The 20,785-nt window shown below is 40.3% G+C and overlaps 1 protein-coding gene across 3 annotated transcripts; it reads left to right on the plus strand.

The window, feature by feature from the left end:
- The first annotated feature begins 938 nt into the window (after positions 1 to 938).
- Positions 939 to 15,399, plus strand: LOC116311729 (SHC-transforming protein 1). Of its 3 annotated transcripts, none has more exons than XM_039608378.1 (14): positions 939 to 1,187; positions 1,422 to 1,468; positions 1,547 to 2,109; positions 5,168 to 5,238; positions 8,520 to 8,580; positions 8,679 to 8,798; positions 8,903 to 8,956; positions 10,347 to 10,398; positions 10,495 to 10,621; positions 12,242 to 12,425; positions 12,693 to 12,765; positions 12,991 to 13,087; positions 13,186 to 13,333; positions 13,419 to 14,676. In XM_039608378.1, the coding sequence occupies exons 3-14, from the start codon at positions 1,549 to 1,551 to the stop codon at positions 13,581 to 13,583; spliced, it is 1,713 nt and encodes a 570-aa protein (XP_039464312.1). In that variant the 5' UTR covers positions 939 to 1,187; positions 1,422 to 1,468; positions 1,547 to 1,548; the 3' UTR covers positions 13,584 to 14,676. The 3 variants fall into 3 exon arrangements, with proteins under 3 accessions (XP_039464312.1, XP_031584802.2, XP_039464316.1); XM_039608382.1 differs by having other exon boundaries at positions 1,139 to 1,187; positions 1,390 to 1,468; positions 13,419 to 15,399; XM_031728942.2 differs by lacking the exon at positions 1,422 to 1,468.
- The last annotated feature ends 5,386 nt before the right edge of the window (positions 15,400 to 20,785 follow it).

Raw genomic sequence — 20,785 nt, forward strand, 5'->3', positions numbered from 1 at the left:
GTCAGCCCAAAGCAGTCTGGCCATTCTCTTCTGACATAAATAAGTATTTTCTCCCACAGAACTGCCGCTCGCTGGGTATTTTCCCTTTCTCTCCAAACCCTAGAGCTGCACTGATTTGCTGCAGCGTGGTGGTTGACGTAAATGTGCAGTTGAACAGAGCTACCAAACAAAGCAGCTCCTGAGTTTATAGTTAACAGACCAGCTGATTACTGAAAAAAGTGGTAGCAACATCATATAGATTGTAGTTTTAATAAACGGCCACTAGGAAGGGACAAAACTCTGCCATAGACATCACTCAGATTTCAATATTGCATACTCTTTGACAATAGCTAGTGGTGTGTAATTATTATTTTATGGAAAAAGGTAAAGCTCCATTGTTTAAAATGCTTTTACTGTGGAATTTGAGAGTATGGAGGCACCGCTGCAATCTGAAAGACAATCTTTCAATCAGGGATAATACCAGTATGTAAAACACTGTTTAAATGGCGCCTGGAATATTGTTCTGATCGGGATCAAAGGGAAATGCAAATGCTTGAGTTAAATCCTCTTCCTCCTGTGTGTTAATTTGAACAATACAGTCACTATAAGGGTACATTTTATTGTGTAAATCATGTCAGTCATGGTACCAGTGATAAAATGTTATTTTCCAAAGAGACAAGTAAGCCAAATTAATGATAATTTATTTATAAAACATCTCTAAGGTGGAAGTCATGTTAGAAGAAAGGAATGGAGCACTGCTTCAGTGTAATACTGAGTGTGTGTGTGTGTGTGTGTGTGTGTGTGTGTGTGTGTGTGTGTATGCACAGCATGAGTCACCCAGCCTGCCTGTGATTGGATGGTAGTTTATGGGTGAGGGAGGAGAAAGAGAGCCTTGGGGGCCGTCTGTCAATCTCTCCTCTGCTCCATTCACACATTCATCTGCATGCAGCGTCATGAGAGAGACAGAGGAAGTGAGCGAGGTCTCATTCATAAAAAAAAGAGAAAGTTCATTCATACACGCTGCACAATCCTGCTGCGCCTCAGAAAGAAAAGACAGAGGGGAGGAAAGTTGATGTGAAGGTGAAGCTGGGAGCCTGGCAACTGACTGAGAAAGTGTGTGGGTCAGTAGGATGGGGCTGTACTCTGCATGACTAGAGTGGAGCAGACTGGACTGTAGACTTAACAGGACATCCCAGAGTCCTACAGTGGTGAGTTGAATCTGCGCAGCAGGATTCCCTTTAAATGATCTGATGACAGAGCGCACCCGACACAAAGATAGTTTTCAGACGGTCCTGAAACCTGATGTTATTTCTTCATCTCCTTTTACCAAAATCTTTAGTTAAACCTCCTTAACGGTGACCTGAATTTTCAAGTTTTCCCTTTTCATTTTTTTTGTAACATTTATTTCAGTGTTCTCCTTTGCTCTGTTTCCTGATTATGAGAGAGCAAACCTTATCCAGGTTCAAATCACAGACGGGACTCCTACCAGGCAGGTCACTTAATCAGTACAATGAAAATCACAGTGCGGCTGATTTGATTCTGACACTTTCTTTTTCATCTTCTACAGGTATGCTGAAGCGTACTAAATACAGTCGGCTGCGCAACGATTCTCCAACATCTCTGGAGGAGAACCCCCAGAGAATGTTGCCCCTGAAGCAGGACCTTTGCTTAGACTCTGAATTCAGTCAGCTGGGACCTGGGATAACTACACACCACGGACCATCCACCCTGAGGGATTTCATCCCCCGCATGGCCAACATCCGACTGCAAAGCCCTATTTCCCGGCAAGGCCTAAAAGGACAGACAGACACAGCCAGAGGCAGAAGCATCAGTGCCCCTACTGACAAACCCTTGTCCAGAACAGAGTGGGGTTCAGGAAGTAATGAGAGATTTTGCACTCACCCTTCCCTCAACGCTCCCCTATCCACAGGCCAAAATCTAATTCACCCTGCTTTGCTCTGCACAAAAAGACCTATCACCCTACATCGGATGGCAAGCCTTCCTTGGACCCCTGGATATCCTCCCTGCTCACATCACAGAGGGGGTCTGTGCTGTGTGAAGATTTCCTCTGCAAAAGGTGATCGTACAGTGGTGGGGACAGGAAGCAGTGCAGTTCACCATCACATCAAGGTACCTGACCCTGCACATGTACATGATCAGATAGAGTAAACCAAAAGTTTACTTGCCCAAGTAATTCATATTCTTCATTTTGTTAATGTGTGTAAAATTCTTTGTGTGTAGAAACTACCAAAATGCTGCATAAGCTCCTTTTCTCTGCACTGTGCAACAAAGTCCTCATAACCTAAAGATATGCCAGATTTCAGCAGTGTTAAATTACTGTTTACTTGCTGCCAGGGCCAAAATAAATACACACACGTGAACATAGAAAATACACATATGCATACACTCTCTGCTCTATCCACACCGTCACACTCACAGTCACTCCCCTCCTCAGTTAGAGCCTCCTATGTAGGCAGTAGTGACTCATCCTAGCTCTCTGCTTCCCTCTAGTTCAGTCCTGTTATGTGTGTGAGTGCATGTGTGTGAATATATCTAGTATCAGCATGCTGTCCTAGAGCAGGACCCATCTTGTCCCGATGGCAGAGGTGTGTCCACGCAGGCCTGTGAGCTGACCACTGGTGGAAATGAGAATGGATTGTCTGATTGACCTCTATAAACAAGCACACACATATATTTCTTCTGCCCGCTCACCCCACCCATGTATACACATATTGATTTAAGTCTGGTTTTTATCAATGGACTTACTCATCCTGCCTCCAGCCTATGAGGTTTGCGATATTGAATTTCCTGGCCAGTAGAAGTGGAACTCGTCATAGTGTATTTGAGCACATGGCCTGAATATTGCCTGGTAGCTTCTCGGTCTTCCTCACATCTATATAGTCTGATAAATTCAGTTACAGTCAGATGCATGTCAACATTTACCTCAACTCTGAGTTGTCTGGCATTCTAATAAGCTAAAGCAAAACTGTAAAGATTGTACTAGCTACTTGTCGCATGGTTAGAATCTGCTGACAGGTTGCACATTAAAATGTAGTACTGTCCTCACAGCTTTTACTTTCTGCTCACTTGGTTTGCTTAAAACTGCCAGCTTGCTTTTGCTTTTGTAAACTTGAGACTTACTTATTTCTTGGGTATTCCAGTCAAAATTTGCTACAAAGATTTAAAAGGTTAGTTTTGGGCAGCAATAACTCAAAGTAATCACTACCTCCGCCAAGGACTGTGTGCCTGTCATTCAGTTTTAATTTTTAAATGTTATTTATAATGTTATTTGTAAGGTAAAGACCCTACAATAATACAGAGAAAATTTCAACAACAAGCAAGTACAGGAAGAAAAATTCCCTTTAAAATGGAAGAAACTACAAACTTCTTAAACTAAGAACAGAACAAAAATAAATATACACAAAGTACAACAGTATTCCCTTTAAAGTAAATACTGCACAGAGAGTGAGCTGCCTTAGCGGAGGTTTATGCTTTCACAGGTCTTCTTGTTTTGTATGATTTTATCAGTCTTTCACTTTGTTGTGGAAGGATTTTGACCCACTCTTCTTCGTAAGGTTGCTTCAGTTCATTGAAGTTTGTTGGCATTCGTTCACGCACAGCTCTCTTAAGTTTCCACTACAGCATTTTCTGTTGTGTTGCATTCCGGACTTTGGGTAGTTGCAACACTTTTAGTCTTTTTCAGCAATTCTCTTGTAGATTTGCTGCTGTCCTTGAGATTATTGTTCTGTTACTTGACCCAATTTTGTACAAACTTTCGCTGTTGCACAGATGGCCTCATATTTGACTCCTAAATACGTTGCTATACAGAGGAGTTTATGGTTGACTCAGTGACTGCAAGGTGTCCAGGTACTTTGGCTACAAAACAAGCCCAAATCTTCACCCCTCCACAGCTGTGCTTGACAGTAGGCATGAGCTGTGTTTGCTGATATGCTGTGTTTGGTTTATGACAATCATTGTCCATCATGGCCACACATTTCTGCTTTGGACTTGTCTGGCCAAAGGACATTGTCCCTAATGTCTTGCAGCTTTTGCAGATGGAACTTTGCAAACCTAAGCCACACTGCCATGTTATTTTTAGAGAAGAGGCTTTCTCTTGGCAATCACTCAAAACAAACTTGCTCAGTCCTTTTCTAATTGTACTGTCATGAACTTTAACATTTCACATCCTAACTGAGATCTGTAGAACCTGAGATGTAGCTCTTAGATTTGCCTGGACATCCACTCCCTGGACAAACTGTGGCATAGTGTTAACATGGCTGAATACTCCAGACCAGCAAACTACCAAAATGTCTGGTTTTATAGAGGTTGTCACACTTCCTGACGATTATTTAATCATTGATTAGCACCACCTGCTTACCTTCTTAACTCCAGTGGGAGCAGTAAAGGTGGAGTTAGTTTTTCAGTGTCCCATGAAAGCTCTTTAAGCATCACTTAAAGAACCCTGGGGTACTTTCTTTTGAATAACTAAAATACCTTTATTTTGATAGCATGACCATATATAACCAACAGACAAACAAAAACAACTCCAATGTGTTTCAGAATACATTCCTTAAGAAGTTAAACCGATTTCAAGAAAACAATGACATAATTTGGATATGAACTTTAAAATTCTGCTCTGTGTATCTAATTTATTAATTGTTTTCAAACTAGCATTTCCATCCTGTCTCACGTGTTCTATCAAACATTTTTTAACAAACTTCCCATTCCCATCCCAAAAACTCTAAGAATGCACATGGATGCACATGGATGGGACTTAAATGACTTAAACACAACAGTGCATAAAACCACTTTCTCTCTCTATCGGCTTTCTAGAACCTTCTAGAAGGCCCAGTTATTTCCACTCCTCTTGACTCATGATTTGTGAACAGCTACGTGTAAATCTATGTTGTCTGCCGCAAATCAGCTCATGAACTTTTCACCTTTTCTGCAGAATCATTTTCTTCCATCATAAAAACTAAAAGTGAGGATGCAATAACAGAAAATTCATGAAAAGTGACCAGACTCCTGTAAGAGAAATGTGTTGTGTTTCTTTCCTATATTTTAATTGTTGTTGAAAGTGCCCACCTCAGAGTCCTCACGACTCTGTTGGAGGTCCCTGAGACTTTTATTACTACAATTATTATTATAATATATTTTGCCACTGTTTTTTTTCTGTGTGTTTTTCTAGTACATGGGTAGTGTGGAAGTGACCCAGTCCATGAGAACCCTTGACTTTGATACAAGAATGCAAGTTACACGGTAGGAGGTCCTCTCTGCACCCCTTTCTAACAAACACAAACAAACACAAATACGAATATATACATCTAATGATATAATACATGAATGCATAATACATGCAACATAATCAATCTGACTGCAGGGGAATGCCATATATGGATTAGTTGTTGTTTCGCTTGCACACAGATGAGGAAAAAAGTGAGCAAAATTGCTTTATCCTGAACTCATTTAACATATATTTGCCAAGCTAACCATGTGTAGCTTATTTCAAAAATGTTTCAAAGAGGGAAATCAAATTAAATGTATAATATTTCATAAACGGGGCTTTCTCCTCATCATTTGATATTGAAATCCTAGTGCAGGATGCCATAACACAGCCCTCTCTGTTTACAGCAGCGCTGTTGAATGATGGAGCAGAAAATCCAATTAGATGAATTTCCTCCTAATGATCCCTCAGTCTTATTAAAAGAGAGAGAGGGAGACAGACCTCAATCCAATTCATACAATGTGTTTTCAAGAAGAAAAAAGGTCTTCCTGGAAATCAGCATTGCTTCCTAGGTAGTGGGATGTTCCATTCGTGCGCGTGGGGGTGCTTTTTTCTTTGCCCTCGCTGACCCAAGCCTCAGAGATACAATCTCAGCTCGGATTGACTTGATGAAAAAGAAACATACGAGGAATATTTTGAAGTGTTACTGCTTTAACAGTGCACATGGAAGTTTGTGATCAGCTACTCTACTTATATTTTTTTTCTGTAATTTTTTCTTCACTACAGTGATTATTGCAAGTTATCCTTAAAAGAAGGATTTAAATATTATGAGCTTATAAGTTACAAGAAAACTGAATTTGTAAAAAGCTAAAACAAAAGCAAATTAACAAAAACACCATCTTGTAACTAGTTATATTTCTTAAAAATAAAGATGAGGAGGATTTCGTAACTCTGTAAAAGACCATGTGGGCACTGGGAAGCAGCGCAACAATTTAATAATGTTTCTAAATGCAAAATTGCAAAGAATTGGAAGATTTCATCATATCATTAAAGGATTCCAAGAATCCAGAGAGACGTTAGCGAAGGACACGGCCAAAAACCAATATTGAAAGGGTGTGATCTTCAAGACCTCAGGCAACACTGCATTAAAAATAGACATTTTTTTAAAAATAGACAATACACAGATGTTATAGTGGAAATCCATGTGTGGGCAGCTGAAACTCACTGCTAGTGTAGACAGTTTGTGTCCTGGTCCACAAATGCAAATTGAAAATATGCCATACAATTAAAAACAAACTAAGAAACAAACAAAAGCAGTTAAAAAAAAAAAAAATCCATAAAGGCCGCTACTGTACCGTCTTTGAGCCAAAGCTCATTTAAGATGGAGCGCAGATCACCTGCCTCCAGCTCACCCTCCATCCTCCTTTGTCATACCAATCTGCATGTCCTCCTTCACTACATCCCTGAAACTTCTCTGTGGTCTTCCTCTTTTCCTCCTACCTGCAGCTCTATCTTCAATATCCAGTATATCCACTATACCTGCCATCTACCCTCAATACACATCACAATGTTGTCTGGAAACAGTATAGTCCACAGAGACTCCTGCCTGACCTCATCTGTCAACCTGTGCATCATCACTGCAACCTCAGGTCTCGGAGCTGATCCCTGATGTAATTCCATCCTAACCTTGAACCCGTTTTTCACTCCAGCTGCACACCTCACCACTGTCTCGCTGTCCAACCTGCTGCACATCCTTTCCAGCTCCGTCTCTCTGCCTCTGCCAATTTATGCAAGTCCTTTTCGAATCTCGCATACAACTCACTATAAGCCTTTTCCTTTGCCTTTTTCACTTCTATCTTTCCTCCCAGTGCTGCTGTCCACTTTCTTATTTCCCTGATATCCCACTTTTTCTTTGCTAATCTATTCCTTGGAATATTTTCCTGTACTTCCTCATTCCACCACCAGGTCTCCTTGTCCTCTATCCTCCATTCAGAGAATACACCAAAGACCTTTTTTGGACTTTCCCTAAGTACTACAGCTGTTCTTTTCCAGTCATCTTGTACCTTTTCTCAACTCCCTCAACATTCTTCCTTCTTCGTCATTTAATCCTTGGCTCTGTCTTCACATACTCTTTTTCTTGATTTCCAAAGTAATCATTCAGAATACTAACCAATGCTGCCTGGCACATTCTCCCCTGCCACCACCCTGCAGTCTCCTATCTCTTTCAGGTTGCAGCTTTTGCATAGGATGTAGTCCACCTGTGTTCATCTTCTTCCACTTACATACATTACCCTATGTTCCTCTCTCTTGTTGAAGTACATGTTTACCACAGAATATTAACCAAAAATTCAGAAAAAGTTAATTGATTTGCATGTAATTGAGTGAAATAAGTATTTAATATTCCAGCCAGAATTATTGCTCCTAAGATTAGCTGTGTGCACATGTAACTCATAGATTACAATCAATTACGGATACTCCTGATCTCATCTTGTTATGGACAAGACCAAATACCTGTCAACGGACATCAGGGAAGATTTTAGACCAGCACAAAGCTGGAATGGGCTACAAGACCATCAGCAAGAAGCTCAGTGTGAAGGTGACAACTCTTGCTGCGATTATTCAGAAATGGAAGAAATTTAAAATGACCATCAGTTGCCCCCGGTCTTACCTCACGGGGTGAGGATGATCCTGAGAAAGCTGCAGAATCAGCTTAAAACTACACTGGAGGAGCTTGTTAATGATCCTAAGACACTTGGGACCACAGTCACCAAGAACACTGTTAGGAACACACTGCGATATGCTGTGTAATGGATTGAAGTCTTGCAGCACATGGTCAACAAGCCACATGAACAGGCTCGTATTAAGTGACCATTTAAACGATTCAGAGAAGGCCTGGGAGAAAGTGCTGAGATCGGGGGAAGAGAAATGCTGAGCGTGTGTGCAAACTTATCAGTGTGCATGCCAACAAGGGTTTCTAAGTACTAAGTCATGTTTGGCTTTTGAATCAAATACTTTTTTCTCACAATGACGTGCAGATAAAAGGATACCTTTTGTGTAATATGGTTTTTTTTGTTGTGTGTACTACATGTACTCCAAAACTAAAGTAATAAAGTATTGCATTTGAGTAGGTATATTTGGTTACATTCTTTCAGCAGCAGTGCATATATATGTGCTTTCTGCAGTGTAGTTTTCTTCCTCTCACATGCACATCACATGTCAGCAGGGCACACCGGATCACATACAAAGGTATCTCTGTGTTACTGTGTGCATGTGCTTATGTACATGCTGATCTGTGTCTATGTGTTTGTGTGTGCAGAGAGGCAATCAGCAGACTTTGTGCGAGGACATTGCTCAAAACAGCAGTGAAAACTAAAAGGGTAAGGCTTGTGTACACAGACAGGCACACACTCATACTCACGCACGCTCTCTTTCTGGAACATTCAGCTGGAATAACAGTGGTTTTTGTCATCATTAGCCTGTTTGCAAGGGACTGTCTTCTGTTCTGGGTCAAACCAACCTGCAGTTTTCTGGAAGCAGGATCATCCTCACTGTCTCCACCGACAGTATGACTCTAATCGCTGCCTCCTCCTTACAGGTGACAGCCTCAGCATGTTAAACCCCATCATAACAGCCTCGTGTCAGGTTTATTGACCGCAAACCTTTCTGCTATTGTATCATTTCCTCTTTTCTCTTTCACAGAAGATTGCCCACCACCCCATGCAGACCATTTCATTTGCCTCCGGTGGAGATTCAGTATGTTCATATTCTCAAATCTTTCCCTTTGTACACGTTGATGATCAGATAGGGACACAAACAGGGTAGCAAGAGCACAATCACACACACAGTGAGTAATTTGATTTAGTCTGATTATTGCATGGTCTACTACCATTTATGGAGGATTAAATCATTTCCTGCCTCAACTCTTGATCATTCTGCTCTTTTAATTAGTGGTACAAGGTCAGGATCTGAAAGCATGCTACAAATGAAACTTCAGACTTTGGCAAAAAATGTCTAAACATTCCCTTGTGATTAAATTTAATGAATATGATTTATGCAAAGAACTGATATTCAACAGTATAATATCCCCAGCATTCAGAGTGTGCTGGGGGTATACTGACCTTTATTTTGTTAAATTTAATTTGGATTCTTCATTCTTGGGAGTGTGTGACGTGAACGTTTTGCCTGTTTCAGAAATGAGGCATGCCAGAAAAGTTTGAGAACCACCTCCTTAAGTGTTTAAAGCTTGTTGGTACTATATAAAGGATATAAAGGAGTACTCTTTCAAGTCGGAGTCATTTAATAAATGTGTCTGTTTACAGTTTTACCCTTAATTTGGCTCATTGTAAAACTCTTGAATGTAATTCTTCTGATAATTAATTGCTAAAAGCAACAAATCATGAAATCCTTTCCTGTGACTTATACACTCGTCAGAGCTAACTGCTTTCATCATCTTTACACCTTGCCAAGTGCTTATCAGACTAATTACTCAGGTCTATTCTTCTTAATTTGTTTCCCTCTGTGCGCACATATTTCCACATGACAGGATTCAGGTTATTTGGCCTGAGTGAAAATTTCCTGTGCCCTAAAAATGTGTGTAATGAACATAAAGATCAATGCATATCTGTCTGTAGGGCATGTGGTTATTAGCTGCTGTCTAGGTCAAACTGTATTTTGGTTGGCCTTTTAGTTCAAACAAAGATTCACTACAAATCATGTGCAGAAATATACACCGACTAAAGATGAGAGAAAATAAGAAGGTAGTTACTCTCTGGGAGAGACAACAGCAGCAAAGCTGTGGATGGGATTATAGCTCACTGTTTTGAATTAATTAGCCATACTAATCTTGTAGTGTGCTCTAAGCCTCTGCTCAGCTGGCTTGGGCACATGAAAGATAGTAAGGGGGAATTAAATTCAGTCTGACACAGAAGCTTTATGTTGAACCATATTCAGCTTACTGTGCTCTTGTATTAGGCTGAACTCTTCCGACGAAGCATACACGTGGATGAGCATTAGCTGAAAATGAAGTGAAAATATAAATTGAAACAGAGTTTTCCACATGGAAAAAGTCTATTGAGTCATTTTTTGCATTTATAATTTATAATCATGCCTTTTATTGTTTTTTTTTCTCTCAATTTGTTTACAGGACATGGCAGATTACATTGCTTATGTAGCTAAAGACCTTGCCAATGACAGAGGTATGAGAGAGAGTTTGCTTTCAGCTGGCCTTACACTCAAATTTCAATTTACTGATTGTTATGAAAATAATGTTTGACTTTTGCTCTCTATGGCAGCCTGTCACATCCTGGAGTGTCCCGAGGGTCAAGCCACTGAGGTTATCAACAGCATCGGTCAGGCCTTTGAGACGCGCTTCCGCCACCTTCTCAGCCAGACACCATCGGTCCTGTCCACCAGTTCCAGGTTATAGCTCTTACATGTATATATGTGAATAAATATATATACATATATATGCATGTGTGTATATATACATAAATATTATAGTATATAATGGATTTGCGATTAAATATAGAAACAATATTATGCAGTATTTACTGTATCGGGCAGGAATAGTGGTGGTGGCCCCATGATCGGAAGGTCAGGGGTTCGAAATCCACTGAACGGCTACCCTGAGGTACCCCTGAGCAAAGTACCGTCCCTACACACCACTCCCCGGGCGCCCAATGGCTGCCCACTGCTTCACAGAGTGAATGGGTTAAATGCAGAGAGGAATTTCCCCACGGGGATCAATAAAGAATACATCATTATTATTATTATTATTATTATTATTATTATTATTATTATTATTATTATTATCATTATTATTATTATTATTATTATTATTATTATTATTATTATTATTATTATCATGTCAGTGACTCTGAGTGAATTCATATGTACATATAAGTATAGCTGAATATATATGTATGATTGTATATAGTGCCATAAGTATTGGCCCCCTTCCTAATGTTTGCATATTTGTTACATTTAAATGCTCCAGATCAACAAATAAATTTTAATATGAGACAGAGAACCATAATAAATACAAAATTCAGTTTTTAAATTATAATTTTGGTTTATTAGGGCTAAAAGCTATCCGAACCTACTGGGCCTTTGTGAAAAAGTAATTGCCCTCTAAATCTAATAACAGGTTGTGCCACCTTTGGCGACAAGAACTGCAATCAAGCACTCATGATAACTGGAATAACTGAGGTGTGGAGGAATTTTGGCCCACTCTTCTTAGAAGAATTGTTTTAATTCAGACATACTGTTCATGTTAAACAAGCATGATTTATGCTTAAGTGTCTCAATCAGATAATTTTGGCCTAATGAAAGTCCAGACTTTGAATAACCCATCAATATTTTTTTGAACCATTCGGAGGTGGACTTCATGGTCTGTTGAAAAAACCAAAGCTTCATTAAGCTTCAGGGCACAAACTGATGTCCAAAAGTTCTCCTTCTAGTATTTCTGCTAGAGAGCAGAATTCATGGTTCCATCAGTTTCAGCAAGTCCTCCTGAAGCAGCAACGCAGCCTTAGACCACCACACTACCCCCGACATGTTTGGGGCACAAACCTTCCAAAAAGTTCAGCTTTTATCTCATCGGTCCACAGAATATTTTTCCAAAAGTCTTGGGGGTCATCAAGATGCTAATTGGCAAATGCAAGATGAGCCTGTGTGCCTTCCACTCCTGGGAAGGTTCACCACTGCTTGTCTCCATTTGTGGATAATGGCTCTCACTGTCTCACCCTGATAGATGTAAATTAGTTTGTTTATCAGTTGTTTTTGAGATCTTTTAGCCTGTTTCACTTTGTCAGACAGGTTCTATTTAGGTGATTTGCTGATTCAGCAGGTCTGGCGGTAATCAGGCCTGGGCAAGTGAAACTGAACCCAGGTTTCCAAAAAATGTGACAGTTAATTCATGGTTTACCAAGGGAAGACATATCAGGCAAATCAGAGTATCTTTATCTGATATTAAAATGTATCTATCTTTTCCTTCCTTCCATCCTTCTTCCAATACCTCAACATTATGTGTGTATTCAGACCGGCACTGAGAATCTGTCACAAATGGTGCCCAGAAGAGATAATAATAAACCAAAAGGCAAAGCGGGAAGGAGAATTCAGTGAACACCGTGACTACTACAACGTGACCCCAGGAGACCCAGGTGGAATAAAAGACTTTCAGGTCACAGAAGAGGAGAGCAAAGAAGATGCTAACATTAACAGGGTAAGACTTACCTACTAACACATTTTATGGTCTTGTTATTGAGCACAAATGTTGATCCCAGAGGAGAAACACTTGAGCTACTTCTCACCAAACATCACCTCACAAGTTTTCTTCACTTCCCAGAATTACCAGATGATAATTTCCTGTCATGACTGCTCATCTCTAAAATGTTACCAGCGCAGTTGCCCCTAAACACACACAGACGTTCAAACGTGCACAGCCAACAATATGTGTCTGGTGTGTATGACTCATGGTGTGCCATTGCAGGTCTGTTTCTCTCGGCCTGTTTCCCTGTATGAGAACTGCTCCATCACAGATGAGACTCCAGCTCCACCTGCAGGTGAAAATCAACTGCGTTATCCAAGTACAGTTTCGAGTTTGTCCATATAATGCATGTGTGTCCCTCAAGTACAATTACGACTTCTATGCCTCTATGATTCAGAGGAAACTGTACTTTACTTTAACTTGGTTATTAAAAATCAAATAAAGTGAGCAGTGCTTCAATTGGGGATTAAAGCTGTTGCTTTTCAACTGTTATTTTCTTCCTCTATCTAATCTCCATCAGATTTAGAGCAGTCTGAGGTCAATAGTGAACAACGCTCTCTGCTCACTGAGACGCGGGTCCAGAAGCTGATCCAGGAAGAAGGATGGTTCCACGGCAGGTTGGTAATCAATATCTGTTTGACTATGAGTGATGCATCAAAATGCCGCTAATTCCGAGGTCATTCTCTCCCATGGAATTTTGTTTGTTTCAACCCAGGTTAGGAAGAGAGCAGGCGGAGTCGCTTCTCACCTGTAGTGGAGATTTCCTGGTCAGAGAGAGCAGCTCTGCGGCTGGTCAGTATGTACTCAGCGGTATGGAGGGAGCTACTGTGCGACACCTACTGCTGGTTGATCCACATGGACAGGTACAGCTCTGCTGGTGGAATTCAAATATCGTTTGAAGAAGAGAAAGAAAGCAACTTTTAAGCATATTTTCCATTTATTGACCAGGTGCGGACCCGTGATCAGGTGTTTCTGAGTGTTGGCCACCTGGTGCGATTCCACATGGAGAATCAGATGCCCATTGTTTCTGGAAGCAGCGAGCTGTGCCTGAAACAGCCGATCCTGCAAACACACAAACATTCACAGACTGCCAGATGCATGGTCTTGAATTAGCAGTGGTTTTTGAGATGAAACACAGAGAGGCCTAGAAACAACAAAAAGAAGAAGACGAACTTTTAAACCTTTAAACACTTTCAGCTGCCTCAAGAGAAGAGCACCCCTGGACATCATTTCCAGTGAGCTGTGATCATTTTTCCAAACTGTTGGGACAATTTTACATTATTTGCCCATTATATTATTTACTGTGTGTTTTGTTTTTTGTTTGAGTAAACTCTCAAGTCACTGCTTGTGCCTGTATTGAGAACAGCCTTTGGCCTGCAGAACATCCTGTCTCGCTCTCAGGCAGTTTGCTATTATTTACTCAGTGTCTCAACACAGTCTCTGGTGTTGGCAGGAAATAACCAGAATGTTGGCAGGCTTTCCAAATCCTTTTCTACATGCTATATTTGTCTCGTGTTCATTAGTTTTGATTTTCTTTTGTTTTTGTTCCCACTTTCCATGATTAACTTGAGAAAAATAACTTTTCATCCCACTTGTTTGTTGCATACTGAATACGAAACTGCAGTGGTCTTTGTATCTAGAAGCCCCATCTAGGTCCACATTACATGTGGTTAAACACATCTTTGGGTCTTTTACAGAAGTGATTAAATCGGATTTTGTCGGTGATTTATTTGTCGTTAAACCTCTAACCACAAAAACAGAACTTTGTTTTGAAATCGTGTTGCAGTCCATCCAAGGATTCCAGTCAATTCACGCCACAACAAAAAGGTATCAAACTAATGGAATTAGCTTAGAGTGACTGGGGATTGTACCACAAAATAAACAGTTCCTCACAACATTGCCCACATTGTTATTCAATTTAGAAAAGCTAAAAGCATTCAGATGTCATTGTATTCACAATAACATTTAACTGAATAACTTGGTTGTATGGAAAATTTCTTTTTTTTCCCATATACTACAAAAACCTTAGATACCCTGCATAGTTATGTGTTGTTATACACATACAGTCACCAGCCCCTTCATCATGAATGTAGACATTGCCAGGATGACGATGACGTTCAAACTGAGGATCAGAATGGGAAAGAAAGATGATTTTAAGTAACTTTGAATGTGGCATGGTTATTTTCGCCAGATGGGCTGGTCTTATTATTTCAGAAACTGCTGACTCACCGAGATTCTAGTTCTCATGTCAGAGGTCAGAGGAGAATGGCCAGACGCGCCATGTCACAAAACTCAAATCATCTCAACTTGGTTTCTTGAACATGACAGTGAGTTCACTCTACTCAAATGGCCTCAACAGGAACCAGATGTGAATCCAATAGAACACCGTTGGGATGTAGTGGAACGGGAGATTCACATTGTGGATATGCAGGTGACAAATCGTCACATCCACATGTACATATAGTGATTTTGAATCATATTTGCGTGCCATCCTATCAGGTCAATACGGGTCAAACTCCCTGAGGAATGTTTCCAGCACCGTGTTGAATCTGTGCTATGAAGAATTAAAGCAGTTTTGAAGGTAAATGAAGGTTCAAGCCAGCAAGGTGTAATTAATTAAATGTCCAGTGAGTATATATGTGGATATATTTTTTTCAGTCTTCAGCACAAACATTATTTAACTGCCACTCCAGCTCCACTACTTCCACTATGTGTTGTACAGTTACTTTAAGTGCTTAGAACATGAAGCAAAAAAATACCTATAATTTGTAAGATGTAGTTATTACACATCACAAATTTGCATTTAAGAGACCTTCTTTCTTCATCAAGCACATGGCAAATGCACTTTAGTTTGTTACACACTCAAATGATAGATATATACACTATACATTAATAAAACTGACATTGACTAACAAAGGGACTCTTTTGATGTCTACAATAAAGCAACATTCCCATATAAACAATAGAAAGTTCTGTAGTTTGAAGGAGCTGAACTGAGAAGTGGAAGAAGAAGAAGAAAAGTTGATTTTATGGATGGTTCATCTTCTGTACTTCATGGGCTGAGCTCACATGGTGAAGCTTGAAAGCAAGAGCCAATAAAATGTATTATTATTATTTTGTAAATTCCATGTTTAGGATCAGCAGGGTAAATGCAACTTTGTGCAACAATTTTAAAGCAGGAATCTTGAAATTAGTTCTCCCAGAAAGTCCCTATAAAAGTAAAAAATCACCAGCCCTGTTGTTTGGGTGAAATTAATCACTCCAGATTCTGGCTGTTTTATTGAACATGATTAGTTTTGGCCTTGGAAGCTTTACCCTGTTTCATTATTTCACTAAATTTAAACACTACCAACTTTTTGATTGTGATAGATAAAAAAGAAACAGGGAAAAAAAAAATATTCCCTTGCATTTCAAATAAGTGGCTTCAAATGATTTGGACTAAACTGTACAGAATTGAGCCCAACTTTTAAGAAAGCCCCAGAACATCAAATCCTAGTCAAAGGGTGTGAATATCAAACCATTAATCACATTATCAAAAGCACTGTAGCGTATTTATTTAACACATTATTACATATCAGAGAAGAGCTTTGAATGTCTTTCAAGAAGCCTGGAGAACTATTCCTGAAGACTGGTTAGGCTGAGTTTTTACCTAATGTACTATATTTCCATGTATATTTGCAGATCTTTCAATAAATCCATTAACCTACTTTCCACCCTGAAAATATAAAGAAATCAACATTTTTACACAAATGTGTGTTTCTTAAAAGTCATTATGATTTTTCATTTTATTTAAAATTTTGCATATAATATCTAATCAGGCAATTATTTCTTCTTCACTGAAAGAAAAAAAAAGGACGTTTCACCGCATCCATGTTTCACTGGATATTTCACACCACAAGGTGGCGATATTAGTCTTTACAAGAGCTCTTCATCCTATACTATACCAGCACATTTTCCCCTGATTGGTCAAATAGATCTGGATAGTTTTCTAAAACTGTATCTCCATTTAATCTTATATGCAATATAAAGCAAATTCACAAGAGCTAAATACAAAGAGTGAAACCTTAGTGTCTGTTTTAATGATATTCATACAGATGTGTCTGAAAAATCTGTGAAAATAGCTGGTAATAAACAGCCTATAACAACTACTGCAGCGCGGCTCCCTCAGATTTTAGCACCCTGTCACTTGTAGATTTCGGTGTAGTAAAATTAAAATGACTGTATGCTCAAAGTATGCAGTGGACAGTTTGGGGCTCTGCTGTGCTGCCCTCTCAAAGAGACTTGGAGGGTCTCACCCACACTAATCACCTTCAGCACTGTTTGCCAGGCTGAGACTGAGGAACAACTGGCAGTTGATGGGTAAATAAACTGCTCTGCCAATAACCAACAGAAAAGCGACAAACACTGATAGGGTATCTAAAGAACAGCAACACTCGAAGCCTTTTGTTCGGATAACTCTTTCAGATGTTATCACAGAACCTAAATGCCATTTAACTTCCCACAATTCTTGGTAAAGAACAGGAAATGAACACACTTGAAATGTTGTCCCCGTGTTTTCCTGAACACTTTATGCAGAAGGTAAATGTAATAATGATATCTGCGTCATTTGATACAGTCAGTAAACAGGCAGGGACTGAATGCATCTCTGTCCAAACAAACAAACAAAAAATCATCTTTTAATATGAATGCTGTCACAAGGGTGAAATTAAATAATTTTACAACCAAGAAATGCGGTTTTCCTGCTTCGCTCATGCCCATGTGGATTCTCTCTGAGTCACACGGACCTCACCCAGAACAGCTCACCAAAAACAACAATGACCTAGTGTGTGATGCCATTCTTTCAGACTTGTGAGGCCTGGTGAGGGTCACATGTTGTCAAACTTGCGAAGTCACCATTTGACCTCTGGCCCCTCAGTCCCAGGAACAGCTTGCAAAGCTGTGGAGTGTAACTGTACAAGACAGTCAATTTATCAGACTGGTGTTGATAATTTGAACAAAGGAAATGTTTGTCTATAGATAACCCTCGACTCTTGAGCAGGATAAAAGCATATTTTTGCTCTGATATAAAAAGAAATTTGGCACTTTCAGTGAAAGGCAGTAATTTTAAGTGACTTCAAAGACACCGATGATATTCCAGTTAGAAAAACAAAGAAAGCTGGACATTCAACATTTTACTAGATATATGATCAGGAAGTTTTAAATGGTAATACGGAGACATCCATCCAGACTTCCATTCATACATTCGCTTCAGGGTCGTGGGAGCCTATCCCAGCTGTCTTAGGGCGAGAGGCAGGGTACACCCTGGACAGGTGGCCAGTCTGTCACAGGGCTAACACATAGAGACAGACAATCATTCGGACTCACATTCACACCTCACACAGTTTCCAATTAACCTAACTCCACTAACTGCATGTCTTTGGACTGGGAGGAAGCTGGAGTGCCCACGCAAACACGAGGAGAACATGCAAACTCCACACAGAAAGACCCTAGTGGACCCAGTCCTGGTGGAAACCACTTAATACATAATTTCCACTGTGGATGACTAGACAACAACAAAAATCTTAAAAGTGACCATTAAAGACAAAGAATATAATGTCACAAAACGGATAAGTAACCAATTTATCACTTGCACTGACCAAAAAAGTTATTAAACTAATCCAGGAAACAATTGGTTTAATAATTAATAATAAAAAAAATCAGGGTTGTGGTCCACCGCATAACTTTTACAGCCCCCGAACCCAATAATTAAAATAATTGAATAATGTCCAGTACGCATCACAAAATCTCCACTGTGTCAAGCTGTAATTCATTATTCAATCATCTAATTAAGAACATGACCCCCAGTAACAGATGCAGACACCCTTGGACATGAGATCTCCCTCCACCTCGCAACATGAGCCCATGAGGCCTTGAGTTTTCTCTTGCAGGAAAATTTACTGTTAGAGTGATTTAAATATTCAGCTTGACCAACAAAAGGGACTTTACCTTAAATGGTGTAAGCACATGTTGAGCTTTCCTTTGATAGTGGATATGTGTGTGTGAGCGTGTTCTTTGAACCGATATCGAGACGTTTCCTCAGAAAAAGGAAATGACAAACTTTCTGTAAAAAATCTTCAAGTTCTCTCGTTTTAGTTCAGATCCAGAGCATTAATATAAAAGCCTGAACTTGAACTCCTTTTGCAAAATAAACCTGAGTGCTGATGAGCCTGAGGGCATTAACTTTGCACACACACACACACACACACACACACACACACACACACACACACACACACACACACACATACACATTGCTCAAATGACAAAGCATTCCCAGACCCCGAAGCGCCTTAATGGAACAATTAAAGTCATAAAAAGCGCCCAGAATACGAGAGCATGAAATTGTTCCTCGTTTCAATGTTATCAGAGTCACACAGAGTTCAGATCTGGAAGGAAGCAAAGCAAGACTTGGCCCACTGACTGGGCCATGTTGCAGCACTTATTGCCATGCCAAAATCTACATGTATGCTCCCCCAGAGGCAGCCCAGAGGTGGAGACACGTGAGTCATGTGAGATTTGCAAACAAATGCACAAAAAAAAAACAGAGACCGACGGGTTTTTGTGCCTGGTTCTATTTCCTGTTTCCACAAGTCAGGGACCAGTGAGGGTGTGCTGTGAAAGAAAGAGAGGGAGAGCCACGAGTCTCTGTTAAATGAGTATACAGCGAGTTGCTGTTGGCTGGGGTCTGTGCAGAATAGATGAGTGTGTGCGTAACCCCCACAGCGACTGCCTCGCTCCTCAGCAGCCCTCAATCTGAGATTTTACCTCCCTGTGCTCACAGGCTCTTTACCCTGGCTTAGCATGGCAGCTTGGCAGGCCTTACTGAGTGGAATCGCACACATATGCACACACACATGCGCAACACACTTTGTCCTCGAGCACAAAATGCCCTGGAGTTTCTTAACCTCTTTCAAATCTTCATCTTTCCACTCTCTCTTTATCATTGCCCCATTGGAAACTAGGTCAATGTCAGTTCATGTCATTAGCTTCTGCTCCAACTGTGCATGTGTGTGGGTGCAATCCAACTGTGCATGTGTCTGTGTGCTCCAACTGTGCATGTGTGTGTGCTCTCTAACTGTGCATGTGTAGGTGGACTCACAAGGGTGTGCATGATCATGTTCAGTTAGCAGCCATGCTTATCTGCCGCTTGGCTGCACTGGAATTGAATCTGTGCGCATGCGTCTGTGTGTGTGTGTGTGTGTGTGTGTGTGTGTGTGTGTGTGTGTGTGTGTGTGTGTGTGTGTGTGTGTGTGTGTGTGTGTGTGTGTGTGTGTGTGTGACACGGTGATGATGAGGGGGTGGGGGATTCCAGGATTTTTGCACGAGGCAGCAGACAGATGTGGGAGACTTGAATCAAAACTGTTTTGTTGGCCAACTTCAAAAGGCGACTTCTCCAGTGTTGGTCTCTTTTTGCTTTCCATTCCTCTGTCATTCCCTCATGCTTTGGCCAGCAGCTCACGCTTCTCCCCTGTCTTTCAAGCAGAGGCTTGGAATTGAGCAAACAGCAGGACGGATGTTTCAGTAAATCTTTATCATGCTGAACTTTCTGTCTTTGCTCCGGAGGACCTGTGGTCTCTATAGGACCTCAAAAGGCATAATTAATAGTACACCCTAATTCACGACTTTTTCCCCACTTTTTAAGAGAACTCCTGCTACAGATTTTGAACCGAGGTCTCAAAGTTTCAGGGAGACCTTCTCTTAAAAGTTTACTATATAAACTGAAATCAGTCTTTCATCCATTTGTGATTGGTGCTGACTTAATTCATGTAATTTACAATACAATTCACAAATCTCCCAAAAGTCTGGATTAGGATGTGTTCTTGTAGTTTTATTGTTTGTAACTGCATTAGGAGGCTCAGCTGCAAATCAGCTGCTCTCAATGTTTAGTCCACATCAGCTGATAACTAAGCAGATACTCTTCTAGACATCCAGTGAGCAAACCTCACATGGAACCTTATCTTGCATTACATATGCAAGCAGCTTTGCAACCCACCTCCACCCCAGCTCCTTGTTTTCAGGTTGTGCCCAACTTAATCATGTATTTGACAATCCCATCAGGCTCAGCCATGTGTTTGTTATTCCAGTGTTTTAAATGCATAGTACTTAAATGAAGCCTCCTGCAGTTGGTAGCATAGTGATAAATTATTACAGTTTTTTTTCACAGTAGTGAGATTTATGCTTGGAAACAAGGAAACAAGGCCACAACAAGGTAAAAAAGCCTTAAAGCCTCAGCTCTTTGTTTTCTTTTCTGTTACTGCTCTTCCTTCATCAGCGGT

This window comes from Oreochromis aureus, linkage group 1, assembly GCF_013358895.1.
Source record: "Oreochromis aureus strain Israel breed Guangdong linkage group 1, ZZ_aureus, whole genome shotgun sequence".
NCBI classification, from domain to species: domain Eukaryota; kingdom Metazoa; phylum Chordata; class Actinopteri; order Cichliformes; family Cichlidae; genus Oreochromis; species Oreochromis aureus.

Bases quoted from the DNA above. Each gene is read 5' to 3' on its own strand.
- LOC116311729 (XM_039608382.1), top strand. From the start codon at position 1,417: ATGAGAGAGCAAACCTTATCCAGGTTCAAATCACAGACGGGACTCCTA. The intron at 5,239-8,519 runs GTAGGAGGTCCT...TTGTGTGTGCAG, and splicing joins ACAAGAATGCAAGTTACACG to AGAGGCAATCAGCAGACTTT. The intron at 10,399-10,494 runs GTATGAGAGAGA...TCTCTATGGCAG, and splicing joins AGACCTTGCCAATGACAGAG to CCTGTCACATCCTGGAGTGT.